The sequence below is a fragment of the Hibiscus syriacus genome, unplaced genomic scaffold (genome assembly GCF_006381635.1).
Source record: "Hibiscus syriacus cultivar Baekdansim isolate YM2019G1 unplaced genomic scaffold, ASM638163v2 tig00111213_pilon, whole genome shotgun sequence".
Classification (NCBI taxonomy): Eukaryota; Viridiplantae; Streptophyta; class Magnoliopsida; order Malvales; family Malvaceae; genus Hibiscus; species Hibiscus syriacus.
The window spans coordinates 5,198,922-5,224,052 of NW_024063022.1; the positions used below are offsets into that span (position 1 = coordinate 5,198,922).

General features: G+C 34.4%; 2 protein-coding genes and 1 pseudogene across 2 annotated transcripts; 1 reads left to right on the forward strand and 2 right to left on the reverse strand.

The window, feature by feature from the left end:
• The first annotated feature begins 8,234 nt into the window (after positions 1-8,234).
• On the forward strand, positions 8,235-12,266 carry LOC120156175 (annotated as a pseudogene).
• Positions 12,267-13,201: 935 nt separating this feature from the next.
• Positions 13,202-16,058, reverse strand: LOC120156176 (40S ribosomal protein S15a-1-like). The gene is made up of 4 exons (XM_039167577.1): positions 15,970-16,058; positions 14,462-14,621; positions 14,210-14,370; positions 13,202-13,469 (listed from the first exon to the last, which is right to left on the reverse strand). The coding sequence occupies exons 2-4, from the start codon at positions 14,592-14,594 to the stop codon at positions 13,371-13,373; spliced, it is 393 nt and encodes a 130-aa protein (XP_039023508.1). The 5' UTR covers positions 14,595-14,621; positions 15,970-16,058; the 3' UTR covers positions 13,202-13,370.
• A 3,166-nt stretch (positions 16,059-19,224) lies between these two features.
• Positions 19,225-21,737, reverse strand: LOC120156174. The gene is made up of 3 exons (XM_039167576.1): positions 20,179-21,737; positions 19,749-19,860; positions 19,225-19,648 (listed from the first exon to the last, which is right to left on the reverse strand). Exons 1-3 carry the CDS (start codon positions 21,613-21,615, stop codon positions 19,392-19,394), a joined length of 1,806 nt encoding a protein of 601 aa, XP_039023507.1. The 5' UTR covers positions 21,616-21,737; the 3' UTR covers positions 19,225-19,391.
• Between the last annotated feature and the right edge of the window lie 3,394 nt (positions 21,738-25,131).

The window sequence follows — 25,131 nt, forward strand, 5'->3', positions numbered from 1 at the left end:
GGATGATGTTGTTGATGAAATGGAAATGATGGTGATGTTGTATCTCAAACACGCCAAAGAGGAAACTATGCTATGAAGCACAATCCCGGTCTTCACAAACTTGCTTGAGGGGTGGTGATAGTGTCTTCAACCCACTAGATATCAATCTAGGAATTTTGGAATCAAGATGGAAAGAATGACGCCACAAGTATATGAATTATACTTGCTTAATCGATAAAGTTCACAAAGAACTTTGAAGAGAAATAACTCACAAGAGTATGTTTTATATAAGAGATGAGATGCGTACAAATGAAGGCAAACCACTCTATTTATAGAAAATGAGAGGGCTTGGCCGAATGGTTACAAGTTGTTTCGGCTAGATACATATCTCTAGGAAAATATATAATGCTTGAGATGAATGAATAAGTCCTTTGGGCTTGTGATGGTTCGGCTAACTCTTCATGAAAGGCCTTAATGATTCGGTCAAAGGGTGGAGAGACATCTCCCTTGGCCGAATGGTGCATGCTTGTTCATCTTGGCGCCAATTTCCTCTCCTTGGCCGAATAGTCATGTGCCTTATCATGTTTGGAGCCAAAGCTTCCATGTGCAAGGCATGTGGTGTGATCGAATAGGCTTGGAGCTCTATCTCATATCTCTTGGTGATCTAAGCTTCCAATGCTAGCAATTCCTTCACCAACGTGCTCCTAGATGAAAAGGCATCTTCATGGGCAACATCATTCATGAAAGGTCACAATGTTTGAGAAAGGTGTCCCTTCATGTTTGAGCTGCTTATGGTGTGAATGAGCTAAAGGTGAGCTGGCCATAGATAACTTGTGACATGGTGGACGTTTGGGCAGCTCCTTGTGAAAAGGTACCTCTTGAGGTGGCAACTATTCGCGAAAAGGTACGATTTCACAAATTTTGACTTAGGACATATTTGAAGTGTCCTAAGTGGTGATGATGATTGTGTAACTCCCCAACTGAAATAAGGTCATCTCTTAGCTCAAATCTTCAGCTTAATCTAGCTATGAGCTCACAGCCTCCGGACAACTTTTCACCAATTGTTCCTTGTGCTCTCCTAATCGATCCCATGTAAGTTTCCTTGCTGTTACATGCTCCATTTAGCTCTAATGTAGCTCCCAAGTGTTGGCCGAATGTGCCTACATGCATAACATAAAGAAATAAACTAAGTATATAAGCTTATATAATGTGTATATTATAATATTGTGACTATAGTATATGATAATAACTTGTATCTCATATATAAATGGTTAACTTATTATCATAATAACTATAGGTATAATATATATATATATATATATATATATATATATATCAAAATAATTATCTTATAACATATGAAATAAGAATCTATAGGTATAAAGACAGAAAGTTTCTTCCCTGGAGAGGTTAGAATAGCCATGGTAAATATGATGTTGAATTGGATCATATCAGGGTTACTTCAGCCCATTTAGATTCCTCAATGGAAATAAGACAAAGTGACCATGGACTTTGTGACCGGGTTACCAATGACTAGGCAGAGGCATGATGTAGTTTAGGTCATAATCGATCATTTAACTAAGTCAGCCCATTTTCTCCCAGTTAGGATAGATTATACTCTAGAGAGATTAGCCCAGTTGTACATTCGGGAGATAGTAAGACACGGTGTACCAGTTTCCATCATATCAGACAGAGATCTTCGATTCACTTTTCGTTTTTGAAAAGTCGTTCATGAATCCCTAGGCACAAAACTAAATTTTAGTATAACTTTCTATCTTTAGACAGATGGCCAGTCAGAACGTGTCATCCAGATCTTGGAGGACATGCTTAGGTGCACCATTATAGAATTTGAGGGTAGTTGGGAGGACCATTTGTCATTGGTGGAGGTTGCCTACAACAATAGCTTTTAATTAAGCATTTAGATGGCTCTTTATAAGGCCTTGTATGGGTACAAATATAGGACTCCGCTTTGTTGGATAGAACTCAGTGAGGGTAAAATGGTGGGTTTAGACTTGATCAGGGAACTTGAAGGGTCGATTAATTTAGAGCCGATTGAAGAAAGCATCAGATATGTAGAGATCCTACGTGAATCTGAAGCATAAGGATATAGAAATCTCAGTTGAGGATAAAGTGCTCTTCAAGGTGTCCCCGTAGAAGAAAGTGCTCTATTTTGGTCGTTAGGGAAAGTTAACCCCGCGCTTCATAGGACCTTACAAAGTGCTAAAAAGGTTGGGCCAGTAGCTTACAAGGTTGCCTTACCCCCGGAATTGGAACACATCTACAATGTATTCTATCTATCCATGCTCAGGAGATATCAGACTTATCCATCTTATGTCATCCCTTTAGAGCAAGTCGAGGTCAGTCAGGACATGACCTATGAGGAGGAGTCGATCCAGATCTTAGCTAGAGAGGTTAAGGAACTAAGGAACAAGAGGATTCCTTTGGAGAAAGTGTTATGGAGGAACCATGGCATTGAGGAAGCAACTTAGGAAATCGAGGAGGACATGCAGCTTCAGTATCCCCACCTCTTTTATTCAAGTAAATTTTGAGGAAAAATTTTCTTTCTAGGAGGGGAGAGTTATAACACCCCAAAACTTGGGTTAGTAGATTCAGGCTAACCCCAAGTTGGTCATTGAATAAATTCATTAGCCTAAGGAAGGCCTTGACCCAATTTGAGTGGATTTGGGCTTGGGATTGATCCCAATAGTTGGTAAAAATGAGGATTATGAGAATTGACCAAAACTAGAGTGACTAAAAGGGTAAATAAATCATTTTTCAAAACAAAAGCTGAAATCCTTTAATTATATGATGATATCATGTTGTCCCCTTTCCCTCTTCTCTTTTTCATCACTTACCTTGTCTTCTTCTCCCAAGCTCTCATTTTATTCTCTAGTTGAGATTTCTATAGATAAGTTTAGAATCACCACCTTTATAGCTTCAATTTAAGCCCACAATCTCCTCATTCCACCCTGGCTTCAAAATGTGTGTTTAATGGGGGGTTTTAGCAACCTTGTGAAATCAGTTTGTTTTGGAGGATTTCAAGTCTTAGAAATGGTTTGTAATCTCTTATAAGCTTCTAGAATAAGTTAGTAACAAAGTGTTTGATTCTTGTCTAGTGAGAGAAGTGGGAGAGAGATCTCAAGCTAAGGGAAATGATAAGCTTATATTGGGTTAAACCTTGAGCACTTCTAGCAGCTTAGGAATCAAATGTAACTCCCTTCAGACTCAAATATACCATATCTAGGTCAATTAAATGTGTTTAGTAGGTTGCATGAGTTAAGTGACATTTTCATGGTAGAAATAAAAAATTAATGTATTTAGCATTTTATAGCCCCTTTATGACCCCTATAATCATACATAAGACTTTAAAAATAGATGAGACCCTTAGTAGGCCTTTTTAGAATGGAAAAGTTGCATTTTTCATGCCTAAACAGGGCATTTTCGAGCGAGGATATTGGTACTGGAAGAACAATATCTATAATGTTTTTAAAACAAAGGGTAAATTCAACAGGGAGTATCGATACCCATTCATATAGTATTAATATTGTAGGGTCAGTCTCGGTATCCATGGGGTGGTATCGATACTAAGATCTCTTAGCAGATTACAGTAGGTAATTTTGTTACCAATACCTAAGATGGTGATACTGGTATCGATACTCTCTATAGGGGTATCGATACTTGTCAATTATTAAAACATCGAAGATAAAAATGGTATCAATACTTTAGGGTCAATATCGATACTCAGGGTTAGTACTGATATTGAAGGCTTAGTATCAGTACCCATAAACAATTTTGGGTAGAGAACCCAAGAAATTAAAGAGTAGGTTTAGGGGTCCCATTATTCAAGAATGCCACACAATAAAACTACAAGTGAGAACATTAAATTAACTTATAATAGTTAGAAACAACAACAACTAAGATGAAATAAAATTAGTCTTGTTTGACACTCGGGACACAATCAGCACACCCGAGTCACTTTAGTAGATATAATCGTACAGTCGGATATCCTAGTCAGTGCCAATGTACTTATCGCCAGTTGTGTGCATATGCCCTAAGACTCTACGGAGTGAGTTGGTCGTGTGTACGTTTTCGATGCAGATTTTGGATCTCACCCATAGTACATTCAGGTATTCAGGTAGACTAGAGGGGTGCGTGAACTCCGAGATGCAAAATTCCTCAACCTCACCATGATGTTTGCCACAGTATAGTAGACCAGTATCTTTTATGCCCTTATACATATGCCACCAGCTAGCGTATTTAATGAATGCATGTAGCATAGTACGATTTTTAGTGAGGCACTGAGCTCGTAAGCTCAGCATTCAGAATGTGTTTCCGTGCGTAGGTTAGGTGATCGTTTGTGGGGAGTTATCATCATTGGGTATTCCAGTGCAGCAGATCAAAGCAGTCGAGTATTTCAAAATATGTCTTGAATCACTTTTAGAGGGCATGTACTATTATGGACTTTTGTATATTCATTCATAACTCTTGATTTAACTCGTCATTATATTATATTTTTATACTTTGGGAGCTCTCTCGTACTTGTAATCTCAGTTGTTTTTAATTTTCATTATTATTACTATGGACGATTTTATCATATATTTGACATTCATTTATTTTAAAAGGAAAAATTTTGGGTTAGCCACTTAGGTGGTCTCGTGTAACATCGTGATCCAGTGATCTTCGGGTCGGACTGGATTAGGGTGTTACACTACTTTTGATGAACTTCAAAGTTTTCACAATTATTATCTAAAGAGTGACCAAATAAAAATAAGTCACAATTACTCATTTCAAAAGTGACAAATAATTTTCGTCATAGATAACATACTTTATGTGACGAAATTCTTTAGTGTAACAATTAAATGATCACTAAAAATCTTAATTCTTATAAGGCATGGAGCTACCATGAAGTTTTCGAAAGTGTGAAATAGGGATCCCAATTAGCTTCCATAAGGAGCTCATAAGCATTACCAATAGAGAATTGATCGATCCATCTCCATTTATAAGTGTCACTCATATCTCTCATAATAAGACAACGAGTGCTAGTTATATGGGGTAGAACATGAGAAGGAAGAAGGGTGGAAATCAAAGGAAATTCCAGCAATGGGTCCCTGTCATAATATCTTCAAAGTGAGGGTATATTTGCGGTGTTAGGGGATCGATGACAAGGTTGTGTAAAGAGCCGATGTGGGGGATCCAAGTATCATCCCAGAGCTTGACAATTGAACCATCACCGATATACCAAGACATATTAGGCATAAGATCCTCCTATATATTAGAAAGAGCATGTCATAAATTAGAACAATTATTGCGACGGATAGAGATGAGCAGCAGATCATAGACTATATTTTTGCCTGAGAAGCTGGATCGAAAGAGCATTTGTGTTAGTGATCAAAGAAACGCCAATTTTTATAAGAAACGTCTTATTATACCCATGAGTGCGTCGAAGACCAAGACCTCCCCGATCAAGAGGTTGACATAAAGTTTCCCAATTAATAAGGGAGATTTTTGGATTCGTTGGAGAAGAGTCCCAGATGAAGTTTCAGATAATTTTTTCAACGTCATCACAATTTTTTTTCGAAAGTATCATAATTTGCAAAAAGTAGATAGAGATGACATCCAGAACTAGGAATGGCAACGGGTCGGGTTCGGGGCGGGTTTTGCTCGCCCCATCCCCGAACCCGAAATAAATTCCCGTCCCCGACCCCGACGGGTTTTTATCGGGACGTCCCGTCGATGATTTTTTTGCCCCGTCCCCGAACCCGAAAAAACCCCTATCCCCGATACCCGACCTGAACTTAATCGGGTTTCGGATTTCCCCGTCGAATTCGGGTCATACTGCCATCCCTATCCAGAACAAACTTCACAAGGGTAATTCGGCCGACAAGGAAAAGTATTTGAGCAGCCCAACGGACAAGGAAGAATGTATCTTCTCTAAAATAAAATCAAAATCAGAGCACCTCACTCGTTGGTGGATGACGGGCACTCCAAGTTATTTATCGATTGTAAAAACAGTTGGAAACCCAAAAATCACTAATGTTCTCACGTAAATCAACCAGAGTATTAGGAGAGAAGTAGAGTTGGGTCTTACATTTACTAACTTTATGGCCCGAAGAGTAGTTGAACTCCAAAAGAATGGAATTGATAATATTAGCATTGGTCATGTTCGCATGAGCATATAATATAAGATCATCCGCGAAAAACAAATGGGAGAGTGGAGTACCTGGCTTGGTGAATTGTAAAGAGAGCCAAGCCCCCGAGTTGGCGGTATTTTGAATGTTATAGCCCAATCTTTCAATGGAGAGTACAAAGATATATGGGGAGAAGGAATCACCCTGACGAATCCCTCTCTCAGGCTGAAAAGGCTCAGAATAGGTACCGTTTCATTGGACGTGAAACGAAGAGCTAATGATACATTTCATAATAATTTAAATTAATCTTGATGGAAGGCCATAGTCAGTCAATGTATCTTTGAGGAAGTCCCATCGAATTCGATCAAAAGCTTTCTCCAAGTCGACTTTGGTTGCTATCCACCCAAGTTTAGATTTGGTGGATCTCATCGAGTGAATGGCTTCTTAATTTATGATGATGTTATCAGAAATATTCCTTCCCGAGATAAGGAGTGGCATGAGGTGTTGAGGACGTTATCAGTAAATATGGTGAAGAGCTTATAAATAACAAAGCGTACGCTGATTGGACGAAACTCCGAGAAAGATTCAGGAGCGGGGACCTTAGGGATGAGAACAAGTAATGTTATGTTTATCCCATGATTAAGATTACCTCCTTCAAAAACATCTCGAATGAATTTGCAAATGGAAGGGTCAACTATATCCTAATTTTTAAAAAAAAAATTCTGCATGCAAGCCATCAATTCCAGAGACCTTGAGGGGGCCATATTATTTAAAGCCATGTGGATTTAGTCATTTGGAGGAGGGGTATTCATATTGGTGAGCAAGTGGTCCGGTATCATAGGGAAACACTTGGTAAATGGGATTGTAGAGTCAACGGGGAAAACAAGCCTTTGAAGAAGCGAACGCCTTCATATTTAAGTTTTACATCATCATGGCACCAATCGACATCGATGAGCTTTAAGGCTTTGATGCAATTGCGATGAGAACACAAGGCTTTTGTGTCCCTCTAATCCTATCCATGATGACTTTTTTTGTTGGAACCAATAAAACAAAAAATCAGGGTTTCAAATCACGGTCGCGTTTTCAGTCATTTCGTTTTTACTACAATTGCAGCCGTAGCGGACGTTATTATACACTATTGCGGGTGTAGCGGGTATATCGGAAGGCAACGCTACCACTATTTCACAAGCGCTATAATGGTCGCGGACCGCTATTTGAAACCCTGCCAAAAATTGATTTGTTCCAATCACTAGTTGCAGTGGAGACATAGCAATAGTGTTAGAGGTGCTAGTCGAATGAAGCCAATTATCAATTAACATACGCTTGAATCCTTGTGAGTGTGCTAAGTCGAAACATATGTAAGAGGCGAACTTGTAGGATAAAAAGTATTGTTTAAAAGTATAGTTTAAAATTTTATTGTTTGAAATAGTTGTTAAAAAATAAGTTTAAAAAAATAAAATATTCATTATAGACATTATATTATATATTAAAAATATAGTATTTAAATTATATTTATATATGTGTATGAATCATATCAGTTTAAACTATAATAAATTTAAAAAAAAATTATTGTTATATATAAATTATATCAATTTAAACTATAATAAAAGTATTAAAAGTAAAAATAAAAAATATAATTATTATAAAAATATATTTTATATAACTCATCGTTAATATTTTAATATATAAATAATGGATTGTATTTATTTCAAGATAATTAAAATAAATTATTAAAAGTAATAAATTTATATTTTAAAGACGTTAGTATTAAATTATTAAAATAAAATGTAAATACATAATTAAATGGAGTTCATGCATTAATAAAGATAAAATATAAATTTATTTCTTAACTTAAAGTTAGAATGAAAATGTTAGAAATTATAACTTTATGTCTTTTTCACCTTTTTTTTTTAATTTTATAGGTTTAACATTAATTTTATGATTAAAATATTTTTTAATTAAAAATACTTTTACAATATTAACGATCTGACGTAATATTTCACGCGGAAGGCGTATAAAATAAATTATTTTATTTTATTATTTTATGATTAAAATAAATTTATTTATTTATTATATTATATAAATAGTAGTAATTAGTGGATAAATGTCATCTTTTCTGCTCTTCTCTCCCATTCTCCCCGTTCCCAAATTCCCCCAAACCCTAACCCTATCCCTCTCAAATCCACGATTCCTCATGAGAAATCCACAAGGCCTTGCCTTCTCCCCCGTAGGTTATTCCCTCCACGGGCCCTATCTTCGATTCTCTCCTTCCTTCCGATTGGTGGTCCAGAGTTCTCGAAAAAGGAAACCTCCGTCATCCGTTCCACCATGGAAGGCTCTGTGGTGGAGGATCTTGGGGCGCCGGACTCGTGGGAGGTTGCCGATTTGGACGCTACCATGAGTCGTTTGATGCTCTCTTCGAACAAGGAATCCAAGCCCGATTTCCCCGATTCTGCTTCCTCTGGTTCGTCGGATGAGAAGGTGGTTTCGGAGGATTCTATTAACCAGGTTGATCAGTTCCTCCGCGACGCTATCCAAAATCCCCGTGAGCGCCTTTCCAGTAAGCCTCTCTCTCTCTCTCAAGTTTTGCGGATAATTCACTAGGGCTCTTGGATTTAGGGATCGGTCATTGCATATTCGGTTGTTGCGTCTCCCTCTGTCTGAACCAGTGTGTCTCTTCACTAGACCTTATCCTAGTAGTTATCTAAACACCTTTGATTAAGAAACGAAAATATGAAAGAAAATAACTGTATTTTTCTTGGTTACTAATCATGTTTTTGGTGCATGCTTTGATGGTGTTTAATAATTAATATCCTTAATTGCAACATTCAAATCCAGCTTTATTGTAATGTTCAATTACTATGGAGCAATCAACTTTGTATTGGTGCATTTGATATTCCAACATTGCCGGTGACCTTTTGGTAATTCATTATGTTACAATGAACTGAATTTTGTTTGAACTTAGTAAGGCTTTGATTAGAACTTTTTTTTTAAAGATTCTTGATCTTTTATAAATAGATTTAATGTTCTTTAAAAGTTGGCTATTTAAGAATGCTTGTGGAAGGAGTAAATAAAGTATGCGTTGATAGAACAAATTGAGAGTAGATTGTACTTGAAATTGAATCTTCATATTCTGGATTTTATTCATTTTACTACCATTGTATCTTCATAGATTGAGTGGTCTGCGCCTTTCAATATTTGATCCACTGTGTTTGTTTATTATGTAAACTGAGATTTCTTAATTTCTTTCGTTCAGTCCTGAGGATGGAACAAGATGTAGAAAAATTTATTCGTGGCCCTACACAGCAGCAATTTGAGTTCCAACAGCTGCCTACATCATATTTAAGGTTGGCTGCACATCGTATTGCACAGCATTACTCATTGCAGTCAATGGTTTTATTAGACAACAATTTACCTGATGGGTCTGGCTCCAGAATCATTGTTTGTAAGACTTCTGAATGTAGGCTTCCTCAGATCCGCCTGGCAGACATCCCTGTAAATTTACCATCAGAAGACCCTGGTGTTGTTAAGGTGGCAATTAAACAGAGGCCACAGAAAAGGTCTCAGCTTGTGAACAATTCAAATTCAAATTCTATGAAATCAAATAGCTCTAAAAGTGTGGAAGAAAGAAAAGAGGAGTATAACCGAGGTCGAGCAAGGATATTTTAATGCCAATAGTTCTAGCAGTGGTTCTAGTGGAAAACCAGCAAGTGAACCGAGGTTGCAAGACGTTTCCTACTATGGTTCCTCAGGGATGCCAAATATGGAAGAGAAATCGGTTGCAATGGTTTCTGATGTAAATTCTGGTAGTGGTTTGATTGATTACTCTTCAAGTAGTAGTAGGCCAGCTAGAAGTAGGACAGAGAAGGAGCCAATTGGTAGGAGCAAACCACATAATAGGGTGGCCATCTTTCGGGATCGTGAGACTGAGCGCAAGGATCCTGATTATTACAGGAACTATGATAGGTATATCCCTCTTTTTAATATTTTATTCCCTCAGGCCTATCAAATGGCCTTTTTCTCCCATAATCCTTTCATAAGTTCTCTTTTTTGTTCAATTTCAACACTCTTTTGGTTCATTACCATCCTTTTTGTTTTTGATACCTTTCTATATATTTATGGCAAGTTGGTTCATAATTGTACATCTATTAATTAGAAAATTCAGGGATAATTGGTAGAAGGAAAGCTTCATAATGGAGTAAGAGGAAAGGATTGATAGGACTACCGAAATTTTGAACCTTTATAAGTGTTTTTTGTTTTCCGCTGTCTTATGTGGTGGAATATTTTGTTTGGTAGTAAATTGAAGAGGGGAGGGGGGGAGATCTATTTTAGATAAAAATCTTAACAATGTCTAATATATTTTTCAAATCCACGTGCTCTGGTAAGATCAATGCTGGATTGACCTATTTCATTTGAATTTCTTTTCTTTAGGTACATGCAAAGATTTGATCCTGGGTTTGGATTCAATAGTGGACCATACACAATGCAGCCTATGTACACCCCTGCAATTAACTACAACACTGAATTTCCACAACTTGGATCTGCTCATCAGCCTCAAATATCTACTGAGCACCAACCTTGTCCTCTCCCTCAACATATACCTGGGCCCTGGATGGCTCCACCAACCGCTGCAGGAATCAGTTATGGTCATCCTGAAACGATGATGCCACCTTTTAATCCCAGTCATGTTTGCTCACACTCCACATCTGCCATATATTTGCATTCTTCTCAGTATCCTCTTCAGCGTCCTGGAATGCCATTCATCCACCCTCATGAGCATGTACGCCAACCTTTTTCACAGGTATAGCAACTTCACAACTTTCCTTCCTAATGTCAGTAAGTGCAACCCTTCTTGGTTCTTCTGATGCATGCTTTTGGTCACATCTTTAGTTAATAGTTTTTCATCATCACTTGCAGCATGTGCAGTGAACAAAGAAGTTCCCCCGCTACATTTTAAAGTGAATCTTGAAAGTTTTATTCTATATAGAGTAATTATAATTATCTCCCCTAAACACCCGTTCTCTTCTCCTTTTCCCTTCATTTCCATTCTTTCTCTATCCTTATTGTACATTGATTGTTCACTCCAAGATGAAAGATAGACCAATGAAACAAACAGTAAAACCTTTTGTAAACCAGATGCATTTATGCATGGTGGAACTGGCTTTTGAAGATTCCTATGAATCCCTGCATATAAACGGAATTTATGTGTTGACCTAGTAATTATTCGTGAAGACTGAGGGCCTTGTTATTAATTGAGTAAAATACCGAGTTCCTGCTTTTTGTTTTGGGAAAAAGGTGGGGGAACAGGAGAGGGAGGGATAGAAAGGAACAAAAATTGAAAACAATATTTGTCTCTTTGGTTTACAGTTCTGATTTTGGTCTTTGAATCATTGAATTTATACAGCCTCATCAACATCAGCCTGATGTTAGTTTTGGATTAGCCCAGCCCCAGTGAGGGGCCTGGGCATGCCTGCACCCTTCCAGTAGAACAACGATCTGAAAATATTGAATGATGTAGTCACGAATTATCTAAACTGGCAGCAGTACAGGCATAAAAAACCGGGGTGAGCTAGACATGGTTTTGAAGGAAATATGCATCGGCCCACTACCTCACTCTCGGTTTATCTTGGAGCTTCTGTAGCTCTGGCAAAGGTTGAAGAAGCTCGTTTGGTGTGGCATATTCATTGCCATTGATGACGATGATGAAGAAAAGTATATGAGACTTATTGGAGCCAAGAATGTAATCACTCATCAATGATGAAGGTATTGCTCATCCTTTTCATGCCTATATTTCGAACTGTGTTTTTATTCTTTTGTGGCTTTTTTAGGTTATCATCCTTGTGAATGCATCTATTATGTCACAGCAATATGAGGAGAGCCAAAGTGAATTGGGGAAGATGCTTCCATTAGAAGTTGGGCAAATTGCTTCTGTCCTGTGAGGGCCTTCAACGTGGAGCATCTCCCGTTGCGAATGTGTAAAAGCTTTTGCCATGAAATAACGTGCCTTTTTTATCACTATCAGCTAGTATCTGTAGTCGTGATTTACTTGCATACACTTGTTTTCTGGATATGTTGTGAGTTAAACATAGGAAAACAACTAGTGTTTTCCGGTGGTGACTTTGCACGAGCAGAGACTGGCACATCTATGCCATTTTATGTATGGTAGGATGTTATATACTCTCTTTGAGAGCACAATTTACCAGCATCACAAGAATAAACCTCTTACAAATTGGATGACCCTTGTTTAGAATTTTTTTATAAACATGGGTGCATATAAGGTGTTATCTGTTTAAAGGCTATTTAACAATGAATATCATATATTTGCGATGCATAACATTCATATGGATAACAAGTCTCGATTTATATGATGTTTAGACTTTGAAGATGACACCTATTTTACTTTAGTTTTAAATATTATATTGTACCGAGACATTTCTAAATTTATTTTGTTTGAACTTTAAATACATTTTAATAATTTAGTTTAATTAAATACATCAATTTTTTAAATTTTATTCTTATATTATTCATTTACTTTTACTTTTAGTTAAACTTTCGAATTATTCTAATTTTACTTACTTTGAACTATTTTTTTTTGTATTATATGATAATTTTATTACTATTTCGAAGGTTGACAATGAATTCTGATTATTTTAAGTCTCTTTAAATTTAATAATAATAAAATGTTATTCTATTAAAAACAATAATAAAATAATTCAGAGCAATTAAAACAGAAGTGATTCGAAAGTCTAATGAGCAAATTGAAAATACGATAAGAGAGCAGATAATTATATTCTAATTCCTATTCTTGTTAAAAAGATTTGCGTTAAATCACTTAGATCCGAACAAAGAAATCAAGCTACCTCAATAAACTCTAAATTTTTTAAAAAAAATATGTTCGGATCAAATTTGGAAAATATATTTTCGAATCAAATCAAATTTAGATCGACCTATAGTTGAGAATATTACACTCAGCTTACGCCATATTATGAAAAATCCTGAATTGGGAAAACAGCGCTAATATCATCTGTGAGGTCCCATAGACCAACTTAGTTGATATATGCAACCATCAAGAATAATTAATTTAGATGCAGATGTGGAATGAAAATTTCAAGAGAATTGCATAAACTTTGAAATAAGAATAATCCAAACCGTTAATGCAAAAGGAAATAACAACTACCGATTGAAAATCTTCATCACAGGCAAGATGATGGCTAACCATCAAGCCCCAGCCCTAAAACACATCATTCTTAAAGAAGAAATCACTCAATAGAAGAAGCCAAGTACCTTTCCACCAACATTCTTTCTTCTGGCTTCCTCATGGTCCATTATTCCAGCAGATGTAGTCAGCACAATGTACCCAAACTGCATTCAAGATACGAATATAAAAATCGAACAAAACATTATAATTCGTACAAAAACATTTCCATAAAAAAAAAGGGATGAGTCTAAAATACAACCGATTAATATAAGACTAAAAAATAGAAAGAAATCTATTGTAACTGAAAAACTTATCAAGGGCATAACCTTCTAGAGTAAACTAGGTAAAATTTTAGGTTGAAACCGAAAATATTATATTCTACATAACAAATCATGTAAATTGCATGACTATTCCAATTACAACCTAAAAAGTTACCGTCAAGACATTCTTGGCCGTAACCGAAGTTATTAACTTGTGTAACTTCTTAGAGTAGACAGGTAAGTTTTAGATTAAAACCTGCCGCAATGTAAAATTCTCGGTTGAAACCGAAACTATTACCAATTATTTGACTTTTTAGGTTGGCCAGAGTAACACTTTAATTTAAAACTCGTCACAAATTAACTTTAGATCAGACCGCCAGACATCACAACAACACAAGAGAAAGGGGGGAAATCTAATAAGTTTCTCAGCTAACCTGTCTAGAAGGAAGTAACTGCAGTCCAACCCTCAATCTCCTTCACTCCTATGTCAAAACGGGGACGATGACCCCGCACTTGTTATTTTTAGGTTGGCCAGAGTAACACTTTAATTTAAAACTCGTCACAAATTAACTTTAGATCAGACCGCCAGACATCACAACAACACAAGAGAAAGGGGGGAAATCTAATAAAGTTTCTCAGCTAACCTGTCTAGAAGGAAGTAACCTTGCAGTCCAACCCTCAATCTCCTTCACTCCTATGTCAAAACGGGGACTGATGACCCCGCACTTGTTAAGCCTTCCATTCAGTTCAACCACGATTTTACCAGCTCTGTGGTCATCAACATACTCAAACTCTCCGATGTAACCTGTAAATGCCAATATAAGCATATGGATCAAATGAACGGTTGAATGCAAAGAAAAAATGGGTAGAGATGTATATCAAAAGTTGAAATGAACCATGTTTCTGCATAACCATAAGGAACTTGATGATCACTTTTGAGGAAGGCCTGATCATGACCTGACGTTTGCCCCTCTTCTCCGCATTGTACATGCTCTTCAGTGCATCATTTAGAACGCTGACCCTCACCATCTTTCCGAATACAAGCTACTCCTGCTGCTGTGGATTTTACATCAAATTAAGCATTTATTTATATAGCTTTTAAGAAACTAAAACAACTCAACACATATATTGGGATCAATTAGGGAAAAGGGTGCTGGGAAAGAATTAGGTATTGGGATGATATTGGATTAAATAGGGAAATAGGGACGTTTCTACAATGCATATGAAGTCATCGACAACTGAAACCGACTTTGGCAAAGTTGTCAACAGCTGCCGGCGACTTTGCTCAATTTTTTCCCTTTTTGCATTTTTAAGACTACGTTGAAAGAAATAGAAGTATAGAGACTAAAACGAATTTTTATTAAAATATAACTATAATAAAATGAAACAGTGAGTTCAAGGCACCCAAAATTCACTTAATACTGATTTATGAAAAAAGATATATTTTAATCTTCCACTTCCATTTTTTACAATTTGGTACCACAATTAAAAAAAAATAGACCAAATTCATCTAGGAATAGGCATGGGTCGAGTTTACAAACAACCCAACCCAATAAAAATACACCCTCCACCCAAAACCTAATCTGGGTTTAGGGTAACTTCACCCACCCGAAACCCGACTCATCTTTTGAGATAAAACCCACACCAATACAAATATATAAAAATTTTAATTTTATTCGATAAAATAGGGATCCAATTTAAAAAATTGATATTAAAAGGGATATTATTGAAATTATCCATAAATATTAATATATAATTATATTATTTTTCAGGTCAAATCAGATTTTTTTCATCCTAAACCTGTATCCATTTTTTTAAAAACCCAACCCGATTGGATGAAATCAAAACCCATTGGATTAAGGTCCCAAACCAATACTTAAATTCATCCTCATCTGCAGGTGACTTGGTCCAAGTCGTCCTCCTTCATCGAGGACTTTATCATCATTACCCTAATGCCATCCCCGATTCACTAATTTCTTTTCAGATCCATTTCCCCCTAATTTTACCCTTATCATGCTTCTAACAACCATCATTTTCCCAAAATAATAACAGTATTTCCAGTGATCCAATCTCTTATCCAAACGAAGGATTCGGTTCCAACCAACGAACCCAAGTTTCTAATCTTAGCTTACATAGTGACAGAACCAAGCACAGGAAAATATGTTTAAGAGCACCAAAGATTTTGACCCATTGGAAACAATTAATTCTTAAACTTTCCCAAAAACCCAGAAACATGAACAACGTACTAAATAAGAATATAAGTGCGATCTAAACCTAATCAAACAGGTAAATAAACACCAAGCTTTCTTTGCAATTCAATGAAAGAGCTGATAAATAAGAAGAAAAAAGAAAACCGCACAGATCTTCAAGTTATAGAGAGAAAGGGTGTGAGTGTGTTGCTTACCAGAAAGCAAAAACCGGCGGCCGCGTCTGGGGATTGAAGAGTAGTGACTAGTGAGAGGAAAAGGCAAGAGCTTTGCTGATTGCTAGGTTTCAGCTTTAAGTTTCAGTTTAGGGTTTTACGACTTTAATTTACGTGGGCCTTTGAGAGATCTGAAGGCCCAAAATAAATGGCACTAATTAATTTGATAGCAATTTATTATAATAAAAAAAAGCAAAAAAGGCATACTTTGTGCTTTAAAAATATCAATGCTACCTTTTGTATTATTTTTCTCTCCATACGGTTATTTAAATCCAAATATAAATTTAATGTGACATTTTGAAGAATGTTTTTTTGTCGTTAATCGTTATAGTATGGACGAGACGGTTCATAGTGTTGACGTGACGGTCCACAGTGGTTGATAATGTGACGGATAACATAGTAGATAGACTAAATTGATAACTCAAACATAGTAGAAGTATTGTCACGTCAGTACCGTAAGACTGTCACGTTAGTATCGTAAACTACCATATCAATATCGTAACAATAAAACGACGAAAAATGTTGATCAAAATGTTACATTAGGATTGTTATCTATGTTAGAGGATCACATTAAAAAAAATATACGAGTCATATTAATTTTCTTTTTAAAATAAAGCCAACTCTAATTTTTTATCTTAAAAAAATTAAAATTATATTCTTTAAAATAATAATTAATATTGCTACATTTTCATATGTTATATAATTTCAAATAAATTAATTAAATATTACGATTTAATATTCGAATAAAAAACTAATGAACTTATATATGAACCTTTCAACACTCCATCTTTAATCATTTATTTAGTAAGATTACAAAAATAAAGTTCTTAAAATGTTTTGTTCATCACATTCTCAGCGTTAAAAAGATTTAACAAAAATGATTTGAATATTTATATAAATATTCAATATAATAAAAATATGTACTTAAAATATTTTTTATTTTTTATTTTTTATTTTTTATTTATGTACTTAAAATATTTTTTAAATGTCTAAATTTATCTTTTTTTTAATCAAAATAGTTACCTAAAGTATTTTATGTCAGAATATGTACCTAAACTATTCAAACGTTTTCATCTAAGTTTTAAAAAGATTGATATGTGACATTAATTAAAGAATACCTTAGGTACTTGGATGAAAAAAATTGAATACTTTAGGTATCTATTTTGACAAAAAATATTTAGTTACCTATTTTGATCCAAAAAGTAACTTTAAATACTTATTTTGACCAAAAAATATATTAGGTACTTAAATAAAAAATGATATATTTTAAATAAAATATTACTGCTACTTAACACATTGATATTCTATCACATGAAATTTACAAATCTTTTAGAGAATAAATCTTCAAAAAAATTATTGAAATTCTAAAATAATTCCAAAAAGCTTCAAAAATGTATTGAAAATTAATAAAACTTTGAAAACATCATTTGGTAACACTATAATGATTTAACAATTAATATTGATTGAAAAGATAAATTCATAAAAATTCAAAATATAAGAGTTTTATTGGGTGCAAAAGAAAATTTTATTATTAATTTTTTAATTTTTTATTATTTACTATAATAATATTTACTGACAAAACATGTATTTCTTGAGTTTGAAGTAAAAATATGTGTGTTTTGAAGTAAAAATTCAATAATTATCATATTGGATTCAAATATCAATGTATAATTTATTTTTTTAAGTACCAATTTAAGAGAAAGTGTCTAATTCAAATATCAAATGTATATTTTTTTTTAATTATCAAGTCATCGTCGTAATTTTTGAAAAGTGGTTTTTAAAAGTGTTGTAGAAACGAATTTTTAAAAGTGTGGTACAAAAGGGCAATTTAAAATTTAGTTGTTTGAGATTATTGTTAAAAAATGAGTTTAAAAATGTAAAATGTCCATTATAGAAATTATGTTGTAAATTAAAAATATAGTAATTAAATTATATTTACACTTATTAATACATGATATATAAAATATATCAACTTAAACTATAAATAAAATATAAAAATATATTTTAAGATAACTCATTAATAATATTTTATATATAAAATATTTTATTAAGAAATAATATATTATCAATACTTTTTAATGCGTGGACATAAAATGATTATGAGATAATAATTTAAATATTTGTTTTGACAAAAAAAATTAAAAAAATAATAGTAATTAAAATAAATTATTAAGAAATAAATTGTTTTTAAGAAGGTTAGCATTAAATTTTTAAAGTAAAATGTAAGTATATAAATGAGCGGAAATCGTGCATTAGTAAGTGTATAATTATAATTTGTTTCCAAGCGTAGTTGAAACCGAAAAAAATTAGAAATCCTAACTTATGCCGTTTGTTTGAAAACATATTTTCCATCGTATTTTTTTCTTCACTTTTTTATCAGTTTAACATTAATTTTACGTCGAATCAAACGTTTTACCTAAAGATACTTTTAGAAAACGAGGAGCCTCCGAGACAAAAGGTAACGAAGAAACCACTATTTTTAACTAAAGATAGTATAATGTCAAGGCTTGATCATAAAATAAGTGCTCAAGCTATAGCAATTATCACGTATAGATACCTAAATTATTTTTTGAATGATCAAAGTGTCTAATGTTATAAACCTTACTACTTTAGGTTTTCGGACCATAAATGTCAATTTTTTCCATTAAATGACACATGTCATATTCTGATAATTTTAAAAAAATTATTCAAAATTAAAATATTAAAATTATATATTAGAAACACACGCAATTTCGACGATCAATCGGTGACAATTATGGCAACGTATGATTAGGGAGACGACAGGGACTATATCAACGACGGTGGTCATGACTGGAAATATCAATAGCGACAGGTTAGGATTAAAGGATTTTAAGGAATTTTTTGTACTTTAAGAGAAATTACGTTTTTTTTATAAACATAATAATATTTTTTAAATTCAAAATTATTTGAATTTGACACATGTCACTAATCGAAAAAAATTAAAAACAATTCCAATCCGAACACCTAAAGTGATAACGTTTATAACGTTAAACACTTAGAACATTAAAAAAAAATATTTAGACACATTTATAAAAGGCATTATAATTTGAAATGTCATTTTATAATTAAGCCTAATGTCAAATGAAAATATGAAAAAATAGATTTCAAAAGACATTTGAACCTACACATATTTCACATAATCAGTTAAATTTTACTACAAGTTTATAATAATTAATAATCATGTAATTGATATAAGGTTCAACAATAGGCTGCAAATTCCCTGTAATTCTCTCCCTTTTCAGATTTCTCTACAATGGCATCAAGTTAAAATAATACACGATGATACATTTGAAAATTAAATCAAGCTATACATTATTACACTACTCTTCCCCAATTCCCATGGGCTTCAAAAACAGCCATGATGCTGTGCAAACTACCCCCTACTAGACAACTACCGGCACCTCATCGAACAAAAAGTGGGCCGCTGTATCTTCCGATGATCCGGTAAGACTAGCAGCTTCGGCGATTCTGAGTGCCATTGTGGCTTTGTATGTAGCCATATCAGCATTTTGCATTAGCAACTGAGCCAGTTCGCGTTTGAGGATAGCTGATTCAATATGTCTGGTTGCTGCGACTCTAGCTTCTTCCACTTTAGCCATCGCATTGTCTTCTTCCAATACATCGTGTTCGGCTGCCATGGCTGCACAATAATGGTCGCAGTGACAAATCGGAATCAAAGTGCTATTAACCTTGCAACTTGTATACCAGAGCATGACAGTTATAGTCGGAGTATAATTTACCTTGCCGCAAACTTGGTTGCTTGCCTCTTCCATGGCTGGCTTGACGCTTAAACGACCTCCTTTTCCGTAGAAAAGGCTGTGGAATGACCGGAGCCTTCTTGATCTGATGACCCTGTTCGAATATAACATTCATTTTGGTCATATATCTATGGCAGTCAGGCATAACCAATGCTTATTGTTCTACATGCACACAAAGACACCGGAAAGTAGTGCTACGACGTGATCAGTTATTCAATACTTTGTTTTCGATATCATGAAACTAAGAAATTTCAACAAACAGGTACTCTTGCTTCTAATACAAGTTTGAATTTTCATTCACAAAAGATGTATATAGTACAATGACGATACAATGGAACGACTTTACTTTCCCAAATGAATCTACAATGATATAGATATCTATTTCCATGAAGAAAATTTCCACAAAGTATACCTGGAAAACTCTGAGCAGTGGCGATCGCCTTTGGTCCCGTTTCTTCAACCAGTAAGCATGAACAGCTTCAACCACCGGCCTTATACCTATATCAGATGCAGCAGCAATCACATTCGAGTGATCATCTGGACTGCAAAAAGCTGCCTTCTCGAACGTATCAATCATCAACTCGAAACAATCCTCCGAAAGATGCTCGTAATGCCCATTTCCACTATAAAGTTCGTTATTGAATTTCTTTAACCATTCCTCATCTTCTGAATCCATGTCATAGCTAGCAGTCCTCCTTGCCAAGGCTCTAGATACTTCATCGCCATCCACCGTGATATACGAATTCAGTCTTCGAAACAGCACACTGGGTTTACCCTCGTTTCCCGATACTTCACAGACCCCGGGCACAGGGATCACTCTACAAACTGAAGCAGGCCCATTGCGCTCACAACATTCCTTGTAAAGATCTTTAAAAAGGATCCAATCTTGCCGATTTGGAAACTCAAGCTTCCAGGTATCATCTGCAGCCCAAATCATAGACCGAGTGAAGCGGTTGATCGAGGTTGACCTCATAAATTTATCTGCCTTCAGTGCATACTTAGTTCTATTATTCTTTTTCACTACAATAAGCCATTCTTTTGTTTCAGAGAGCTCCAAAGTGACGATTGCTCCTTCCCTGTAACATCTATTCGGTTCAACGATCAAAACATTGGCAGAGCATCGCCATGATTCCGACTCCAACTCTACCTTCTGCATTAGATCCGATAAAACTGATGTCGAAGAGCTCTCATCACTTAAGTTCGACGAGGAATCACTGCGGAATGAACAACTCCTAAGCTTGTTTTTCGAAACTACGGAGGAAAAAGGAATCCCATTTCGTCTACTACTTACCAATTCAGACATTAGAGCTCCACTTGAAAAAGGGTTTCTAGATCTCATTCTCCTCAGAGAACTCCTCCTCTTCTGAATACTGCTTCGAACTGTTAGTTTCGAAGATCGAAAACTCGGGTTTGAAATAACTTCAGTCCCGAGTTTATCGTTTTCGAGGACGGTGGAATCGACAGGAGTTTTCAGCTCGGAATTTTCCGAAAGTTGGCACTTTTGAACACTATTTCTCTTTCTTTTTCTAGTATAAACAATCCCAAACATTTTATCTACAGTTCCGCCATTGTTTATAGCTTCAGCTTTCACTTTCCTGGACCGTTTCTTTGGGTTCTCTTCGTGGTTCAGTCCTTTGGGCTTCTCAATTGTCTTTGGAGGAAACTTCTGTATTTCACTCTTTGGAGTCTTTTTCACCGAGTTGTTGAATTCAACGCCGTCGTTGCTGCGCCTCTTGGGATTTACTTCGCCGGAATCAGGCCAGAGTTGCCGCCCGGAACGAAGAATCCGGATCTCCGAGCTCTTCATCCTGCAGACCCTCGTGCTCCGTTTCATCCCCACCGAAGGCATCGCGGCCCCGCCACTGAAGGTAAAAACTCCTCGGTCGCTCTTCCTTACCCCCCAACGAACGAGTTGACTCAGTAACCGAGTCGACCCAGACGAGTCAAAATGGAAAAAGAACAACAACCAGAAAAGCCCCACTCAACCAACCACCACGTGAAACTCAACAGAACGTTAACAAATAGACAGCCAAAGGATTACCCTCACTTAGGAAGCAGATCCATGGCCATAAGTTAACCAGTTCACACAAAAAAAACCCCAAATCTACAAATCGAGAAAACTCAATGTTTTTACTCGGCTACAACGACGAAAGAATGAAACTAGTAAAGATAACTACAAGAGAGTAAAAAGGTAAGCAAAAACAGAGAAATTCCACTTACAAAGATCGTTCAACTCAGAATTAAAATTAAAATCAAACCCATAAAATAAAAACAAAAACCCAAAATTAACAAAAGGAAACACACAAAGATCTTAGTTCTTTACAAGGATATAGTCTCTCTCTATAAATTGAAGAGAGATAAACAGAATTATGGGATTTTACGTATATCTCGTTTTCTTTCTTTTTTTTTGGGGGGGGGGGTGGGGGGAGAGAGAGAGAGAGAGAGAGATGGCGACTAGGGTTTATGATGATCCGATAAAGAAAACCACTGAAGAGGGAAAGTAAAGGGGGAAATTGAAATTGAAACCATTGATCTTACAGAATGTACGGCTGAGATTATCGGATGGTTCCAATGACTGGGCCGTTTTGGCCCTCAAGTTTTAAAACCGAGGAGGGGATATTTTTTCTATCTTTGAAATTCCTATAATAGCCTTCGGCAATTTTGAAATCAGTGTATAATTTGGAGAGTATATTGGAATTTAATAAGCGGAATGTGGAGCGATAAAAACTGATAAACAAGTACGGATTGTCTCAGGAAATGCAGACTAATATATGGTTAATATATGACGTTATCGGATATATTAAAAGATATTTGATAAATTTGATTTAGCGTTACCGGAAATATCGAGTAATAATAATGTAATAGGTGGAAATCATAAAGAAATATTAAAAAATTTGGTAACGGGCAAACTTAGATTGTCGGTTTGTGTCGATACTTTATAAAAATATATTAATCCATAACAATATAACAGGTAAAAAAATGACAAAACCGGTCTATAAATGACAAAACAGGTAAAGCGCTACCGGATATATTGAAAGTGTCGATAGTTTATAAAAATGTATCGATCCATAACAATATAACAGGTAAAAAAATGATAAAACCGGTCTATAAATGACAAAACAGGTAAAGCGCTACCGGATATATTGAAAGTGTTGATACTTTATAAAAATGTATCGATCCATAACAATATAACAGGTAAAAAAATGACAAAACCGGTCTATAAATGACAAAACAGGTAAAGCGCTACCGGATATATTGAAAGTGTCGATACTTTATAAAAATGTATCGATCCATAACAATATAACAGGTAAACAAATGACAAAATCGGTCTATAAATGACAAAACAGGTAAAGCGCTACCAGATATATTGATAGTGTCGATACTTTATTATAAGTATCGACACTTTTGGAATTTAAAAGAGAAGAAGTTATAGCGCTAATAAAATGTCAATACTTTATAAGAATGTATCGATCCATAACAATATAACAGGTAAAAATATGACAAAATCGATCTCGAAATGACAAAACCGGTAAAGAGCTACCGGATATGTTGAAAGTGTCTATACTTTATTATAAGTATTGACACTTTTGGAATTTAAAAGAAAAGAAGTTATAGCCCCAATAAAGTGTCGATACTTTATAAAAATGTATCGATCCATAACAATATAACATGTAAAAATATGACAAAATCGGTCTCGAAAAGATAAAACCAGTAGTAAAAAGTATGCTTGTGTGGTCATTTTTATTTCAGAATTTTCATTTTTAATACAAAAAGTTGGATATTTTAAGCAAAATCCAATAAGAAAAGAACAAAAACTTTGTAGTAACAAAAGAATAACATTGGGAAACTCACCATGTTATCAGTTTCTCAAAGAATAAAAACCCAGAAACAGACATCTCTCAACGCACACTTATGATATACTCTTATTATCTCCATAGAATAAAGTTAGGTCAGTTTTAGTTTTTTTTTTTGGTTAGGATTTTTTGTTATTGAAACTGTTGATTGAAGAACTCAAACTGGTGCACGCATAAGTGTCGATGCATTTATGAAAAGTATCGATCCAAAAAACATCGAAATCGATAATTATTATGTAACAAGTAAATTTACAAGGTAACCGATAAAAATATACTTGTTAATTAGCAAATAGGTTTACATTATGTATCGATACTCTTTAAATATGTGTCGATACTTTTTTCCCAAAATGAAAGCACAACGAGGTGCACGCATAAAGTGTCGATACATTTGAAATTGTATTAATCCCAAAAACATCAAAACCGATAATTATAATGTAATAAGTAATTTTGCAATGTTACCGGTTTAAATATACATGTTTAGTTAGAAAATATATCAATATAAGCGCTACCTATTACATTATATAAGCGCTACCTAATATATTATTGTACTTGATAATATTTCCAGTTAAATAATATAACATAACTGATCTAAATTTTAACCGGTCACTTGTTTAACAGGTCACACCATTTATTAGCCGTTTTTTAGACGCCGCACACCAGAAGTTTCCAAACCCTACAAAAGTAGATGAGTAGTTGTTCAGTTATATTGTTGGGTAAATTACACCAATTATCATCGAACATTCATTGTATTTTAAATTTGTTTAATATTTTTACTAAATTTAATACATTTAATTTTTTTTGTCACTTCACCGATAAATAATTAACAACTTTAAAACGAAGTTGTTTAAAAAATGAAAATTTCACCAAAACGATATCATTTTGCATCTATATAACAATCAATTAAAAACATCATTAATAAGAAATTGGTAGAATGACAAAAAAATTAAATGTATTAAATTCGGTGAGAAAATTAAACGAATTTAAAATATAATGAGTGAATAGGAGAAAAGATAAAATTAAGTTATGATTGATATAATCTATTCTATTATATTTCATTGTGACTATGGGGTAGTTTACATGTTGTAGGTTGTTTATCACAAGCATAATCCTAAAGCTTCCCTGTATTTGATTTAGATTTTAAATATTAAAATTTAGAATTTAACTAAAGTTTAAAATTTAATAAATCCTAAAATTTAATAAAAATAATAATTATTATAAAATATATATTTTATTGAAATTATTTTTAGTCTTTACACTTCTTAAGTTCTAAAACTTTAACCATGATTTTATTCATATAATTATATGAATAATAACATAATCATCTCAATGTAAGAATAATGTTTTGGACCAAGACCATGTTCTGAATCGTGGCATGATTCCGACTCCCATGAAGTTTTTTCAGTAAGATTTTACAAAATATGATCAGGGATGATAATTTAATCCAAAATCAACGGATTTTAATTCGATTCATTTTGATAGGATTGATTTTTTTTATATAAAAAAATTGAATT

Coding starts and splice junctions, on each gene's coding strand:
- LOC120156176 (XM_039167577.1), bottom strand. CDS start 14,594: ATGGTGAGGGTCAGCGTTCTAAATGATGCACTGAAGAGCATGTACAAT. Junction 14,371..14,461: donor TATGGTTATGCAGAAACATG/GTTCATTTCAAC, acceptor TGGCATTTACAG/GTTACATCGGAGAGTTTGAG. Junction 13,470..14,209: donor GGTTACTTCCTTCTAGACAG/GTTAGCTGAGAA, acceptor TCTTGAATGCAG/TTTGGGTACATTGTGCTGAC.
- LOC120156174 (XM_039167576.1), bottom strand. CDS start 21,615: ATGCCTTCGGTGGGGATGAAACGGAGCACGAGGGTCTGCAGGATGAAG. Junction 19,861..20,178: donor CACTGCTCAGAGTTTTCCAG/GTATACTTTGTG, acceptor ATATTCGAACAG/GGTCATCAGATCAAGAAGGC. Junction 19,649..19,748: donor GCAACCAAGTTTGCGGCAAG/GTAAATTATACT, acceptor ATTATTGTGCAG/CCATGGCAGCCGAACACGAT.